This window comes from Mus pahari, chromosome 1 (assembly GCF_900095145.1).
Source record: "Mus pahari chromosome 1, PAHARI_EIJ_v1.1, whole genome shotgun sequence".
Taxonomy (NCBI): domain Eukaryota; kingdom Metazoa; phylum Chordata; class Mammalia; order Rodentia; family Muridae; genus Mus; species Mus pahari.
Genome location: NC_034590.1, coordinates 125,859,133 through 125,865,262, shown reverse-complemented (window position 1 = coordinate 125,865,262; position 6,130 = coordinate 125,859,133). Strand labels below are relative to the sequence as shown.

Sequence of the window (6,130 nt, the reverse complement as noted above, 5' to 3'; positions counted from 1 at the left end):
AGAAGTGATGGGGAACATAAGGAAAACATTGGCAGGGATGAAATAAATGATGTATTTGCTCAAAGCATTATATTAATGTACGGAATTTTCAAACAATTGATATGTGCTCACTAATAGGTGAATATTAGCCAAAAAAGTATAGAATTCCCAAGATACAATCCACAGAACTAAAGAATGCTAACAAGCTGAAGGGCCAAGGTGATGATGCCCCAATCCCACTTGGGAGGGAGAAGAAAGCAACCACAGGTGTGGGGGAGAGGAAGGGAGGGACTTGGGTGGGAAAGGCAATATGGAAGGAAAAGGGCGAACATGATCAGGTACTGGGGGGGTGGGGTGGGGACTAAAGTCCTCAGGGCCAGATAAAAGAAGCAAAACAGGCAACCTTGGAAGTTAGGAGACAGAGGTACCCTCTAGAATGTACCAGAGGTCTGGGAGGTGAGAGACTCTCAGGACTCAAAGGGAGGGACCTCAGATGAAATCCTGTACTGAGGGAGAGGGAACTTGTAGATCTCTAGTAGAGATTGTGTCAAGTGGAGGGATCCCACAGTCAAAAACTCTGACTCAGAATTGTTCCTGTCTGAAAGAACTTCAGGGACAAAAATGGAGAAAAGCCTGAGGAAAATGAGGTCCAGTGACAGACCCAAATTGAGATCCAGCTCAGGGAGAGGCCCCAAAGCCTGACAGGATTACTGATGCTATGGTGTGCTTACAAATAGGGCTGTGTCATGACTGTCCCCCGAAAGGCCCAACAAATAGCTGAAAGAGTAAGATGCAGACATTTAAACCCAAGAAATGGACAGAAGATGGTGACCCCAGTGGTTGAATTAGGGAAAGGTGGAAGAAGCCAAGGAGAAGGGTAACTCCAAAGGAAGACTATAAGTTTCAACTAAACTAGACACCTAGGATCTCTCAGAAACTAAGCCACCAACCAGGAAGCATACACCAGCAGATATGAGGCCTCCAGAGGACTGCTGGATCTGGATTCAGTCAGGAAGACATAACTAAATCTCATGAGAATTGTGGCCATAGGGAGTGGGGATGTCTGGTAGGGTGGGTATGGGGTAGGGACATCCTCTTGGAGATGGGTGGGGGGAGGAAATGTGGAATAGTCAGAAGGATGAAACTAGAGGGAAATAAAGTGTGGACTAATAAAAGTTTAAAAATAAAAATCTAAAAGTAAAAGTAGTTAATGAATGAAAATCACAGCTCTAATACTTTAATTCTAATACTTTATTTGTAAAATTTTCCTCTCTGTATACACACACACACACACACACACACGTGTGTGTGTGTGTGTGTGTGTGTAAGTTTAAATGCATGAGTATAGATATGAGGCTTCATTAATTATATTCTCATTGTAACAGCAGGACTTAATGGGAAATGAGGGACTATAACCTATATAACTTAGGATCCCATGCCCTTTAGATAAGTGTTTGTAGATCTTTGTGTATGGAGTGTGAGATGAATAGATAGGCTTTGTGATCTGGAGCTGGGGGAATAGTCATTTTTTTCTACTGTGTGACAGGGACCAGGTGCCTTTTTAAGAAGCCTCATAGGCAATAGATGTCTCTCCTCAGAGACCATTTTAATCACTGTATGGGGATCTCAGAGTTTTGGAGCCACAATTAGTATCTTCTCTTAAAAGTATTTGTGTTAGACTTGGAAGCATATAAGAAAAGCCTGTTCTCTAACCCCTACATGTAATTGAACTACATTCAGGATGAAGAATGTGTTCTGGTCAGATTTAGAGTGGCTCCTGGAAACAAAGAAAAGCGTCTTTGATAGGGCAGATGTTTAGAAGAATCTCAAGAGTTATTGTAGAAAAACTCTGTCAAGGCATTAGTATGTTTTCACTGATTAATATGGTGTGTGTGTGTGTTTGTGTGTGTGTGTGTGTGTGTGTGTGTGTGTGAATTTGAATAAAAGGGACATTGAGGAGCTAAGATTTTCTTAGGTTACTAATAGTGTGGGAGGTCAACAAAAATCAGCAAACCTCTTCCTGCTTAAGGCAGTGTTGCCCCCCAAATACCCTTAAGATAATTCTCCATCTAGGTCAATGGAGCAAAATGACCTTATTTAGGCTAAGGAAAAGTGGTGGATAAAGAGAAAAGAGGATCAGTCGGTAAAACCAAATTTGATCAAATTACCTGTTTCTCTTAATTGATATCCAACCTAATAACCTGAAGCAAATTTCTTTATCATTCTTCCCAGTACCTTAATTCAGCACTGGCCTAGCTACCAAAGATTTAGCTTTTAATGTTGTTCATCACCTTGTCTGCCCTGCTTCACTATGATACAGCCAAATGACAATTTGTTCTGTATTTTCAAAGCCACCTCCATTACTTGTGTTAAGTAATAGCTGTTGAAAAAAATGAAGAAATCTTGTGAAATAAGTATCAAGGTAAGCAATTTCTATGATGTGTACAGCTTTGTACTCGGTAGCAATTAGATTACTTTGTAGCTGTGCTTTCTTGAGCTTATAACTTAAATATGGTCTCAGTTGCCTCATCCATAGAAAGATGAAAATTCATTTATACAGTGTCTATGAGGATGAGATGAATACATGTCATGAAGTGTACAGCATATCAATGTTTTTTGTTATTGTTAATATTATTCTTGTAAAAAGATATTTTTAAAAAATCAGCAATTTCTGTTAAATAGAACATTTTAAAATTAGAAATATAAGTATAAAACCTAGAAAGAATGCATGACAACCATTTATTTTAGGTGTATTCAATTTAATTCTCATGTTTAGGGTGTGTTCTTATTTTGCAACTGGAATATGACCATAGTGTTGTTCTTGTTTTATAAGATGTTTCATATCTTCTTTAATAACTTCATTTAATAAAGCATATTAAGCCCTTAATGAGTGCTTAACTTGCATGGGACATTCACTGTCTGGAGAAGGAATAATGAAGGTATCTTTACAAAACCTGTGAACAACAATATGAACTAACCAGTACCCCCAGAGCTCATGTCTCTAGCTGCATAAGTAGCAGAAGATGCCCTAGTCAGCCATCATTGGGAAGAGATGCCCCTTGGTCTGGCAAACTTTATATACCCCACTACAGGGCAACACCAGGGCAAAGAAGTGGGAATGTGTGGGTAGGGGAGCAAGGGGGCGGAGCGTAGAGGGGACTTTCAGGATAGCATTTGAAATGTAAATGAAGTAAATACCTAATTAAAAATTGGAAAAAAAATAAAACCTGTGATCCATATAGACATTATTATATGATAATATTAGCAGTGGGAAGGACCCTAGAGACAGAAAAAGGTACTGTCTTCTAGTAGAAGTGATGTTCTGCCTGAAGCACAGAGACATCAGAGAATGGAAGACTTATCAATGCTGCCAATAATTTAGTATATCTGGAGAAATTGTGGGGGAATGAGTTGTCTCTATGTGTTAGGATTAGTAAGTAAATAGGTATATAAGAAAATAAGTAGGGGTACTATTATAGATAGTCCCAATATATTGAAGGGGCTAAGTAATATCCTGCCCTTAACAGGTTTCCATGGATAGATTTTGTTCAAAGTGGTAAACCATGATCAAATTAAATTTTTATAAATAACAAGATTTTAATAGATATGTGAATTCATAGAATTGGCACTAGGTGGTAAAATGTTAATCTTACTCAGGAAGAATGAAGAACAGTTAGTTCCAAGGCTGTTGATTTAACCCAGATGAGAGGTGAAGGAGACAGAAAATAAGGGAGAAGTTATGATCAACCATGAAAAAGAAGTTCAGAGTCCTGAGACAGTCAAATGCATGTTAGGAAAATGACCACAAATCAGCTGTGTGAACTCTGTTTGAATCACATGACTCATACAGCTACTTTGCATTTCAAATGGGATTACACATTCTCTTGGTCTGCTTGCATTCACATGTGCTTTCTTTTCCACTCAATATCCTAGGATGACTACTACAGAACTCTCATGAAGGCAGGAATTAGGACCCATCATTTAAGAAATCCTCTCTCTAGTACCAGCATTTGTTCCTTATGTTCAAAAGTATACACCGTTCTTTCATGGGCATCCGAAGTTCATCATCCTGTATTGTTTCTTATGCTGTCTTAAGTACCACTGGCTTCATGGCTAAGGTGAACCTCACTTTGGTGACAGAGTTCCTCCTCATAGCATTCACTGACCATCCAGAATGGGGGCTCCCTCTTTTCCACCTGTTTTTATTTATCTATCTCTTCACTTTGCTGGGGAACTCAGGCATGATTGTTTTGATCCGCATGGATCGCAGGCTCCACACCCCAATGTACTTCCTTCTAAGCCACCTCTCTTTCATGGATATCTGTTACTCCTCTGTCACTGTTCCTCAGTCAATGGCTGTGCTGTTGGAGCATGGGGCAGCTTTATCCTATGCACGCTGTGTTGCTCAGTTTTTCCTGTTTACTTTTTTTGGATCCATCGATTGCTACCTCTTGGCTCTCATGGCCTACGACCGCTATGTGGCCGTGTGCCAACCTTTGCTTTATGTCACCATTATGACACAGAAAGCCCTTCTAAGTTTTGTGGCTGGGGCTTACACTGCTGGCCTCCTCAGTGCCTTGGTGAGGACAATCTCAGCATTCACCCTCTCTTTTTGTGGAAACAACGAGATTGACTTTATTTTCTGTGACCTTCCTCCTCTGTTAAAGCTAACCTGTGGCGAGAGCTATATCCAGGAACTGGTGATTATTGTATTTGCCATTTTTGTCATCCCTGCTTGCATGGTGGTGATTGTGGTTTCCTACCTGTTCATCATTGTGGCCATTCTGAGGATCCCTTCAGCAGGAGGCCGGGCCAAGACCTTCTCAACATGTGCTTCCCACCTCACCGCAGTGTCACTCTTCTTTGGCACTCTCATTTTCATGTACCTGAGAGATAACTCTGGCCAGGCCTCAGAAAAGGATCGAGTTGTTTCTGTGTTCTACACAACAGTAATTCCCATGTTGAATCCCCTCATCTACAGCCTGAGGAACAAGGAAGTGAAGGAAGCACTAAAAAATTTTCTCAATAGAGTGAAGACTTCCTAACACCTTCCCACCTTGCGAATCTCAAGAAGAATCTATTCTCACATGCCAGCAATGTAGGACTTCTTTATTTACACTATGCTCAATATTTAAATGTGAATATCATTATACATGATTTTATAAAAAGTGAGAATGTTTACCTCCAGGGAGAGACAAGAAGAAATGGAAACTTCAGCTGGAGAAGAGATTCGAATATGGACTTTGGCTCTCAGGACACGTGCTATCTAAATGTAGCAGGGCTCACTGATCTCTATGATGATAGAACAAGATTATAGTTTTTGCAAAATTTTCCAAAAAAGGAAGTTTGGAAAATATTATTTAGTCAACTTCTTATACTCAATAGATTCTATGCATTTTAATATTTTTATATGTAGTTCATTAAAAATATGATCATTTTATTACTATACCAATTTATCCATTTGCTTATCAAACTGTGATATGTTTTATTCACTTCAACATAATTTGCAGAATAAACATTAAAACACAATTACTATGATCCTCAAAATCATGTTTTCATTTGAGATTCAAAGTTTAGAATGTATTTATATTTTATTTTAATTTTTAATAAAACCATTTTGAGACATGCTGCTATGTAGTCTACTTTGACTTCAAACTCCATGTAGGGGAGAACTTGAATTCCTGTCTTTATCAGATATCTTCTTCATTTACATTTCAAATGCTATCCCCAAAGCCCCCTATACCCTCCCCTAGTCCTGCTCCTCAACCGACCCACTGCTGCTGCCTGGCCCTGGCACTCCCCTGTACTGGGACATATGGAGATCTTGAATTCTTGATATTCCTTTCTTTACCTTATGATTACTGTGATTAAAGTTCCCTGCTACTTGCTGCAATTATCAGTATCAAACCTGATAGGACTTAGCACTTTCTAGGAAGACAGCATCCTTCCCAAATGAGTTGTTTCCTAGCCTTACATGACATTTTAAAAATATTTTACTTATTTATTTATTATCTGTTGATATCTATGTGTGTGCATGCACATAGGTGTGCATGTGCGTGCATATGTGTGTATGTATGTGTGTGTGTGTGTTTGTGTGTGTGTGTGTGTGTGTGTGTGTGTGAGAGAGAGAGAGAGAGAGAGAGAGAGAGAG

At 39.3% G+C, this 6,130-nt stretch overlaps 1 protein-coding gene across 1 annotated transcript; it reads left to right on the top strand.

Annotated features, from left to right (window-relative positions):
- Window positions 1–4,029: 4,029 nt before the first annotated feature.
- Window positions 4,030–5,042, top strand: LOC110332890 (olfactory receptor 9Q1-like). Its single transcript, XM_021214236.1, has one exon. The coding sequence runs from the start codon at window positions 4,089–4,091 to the stop codon at window positions 5,022–5,024; it is 936 nt and encodes a 311-aa protein (XP_021069895.1). The 5' UTR covers window positions 4,030–4,088; the 3' UTR covers window positions 5,025–5,042.
- The last annotated feature ends 1,088 nt before the right edge of the window (window positions 5,043–6,130 follow it).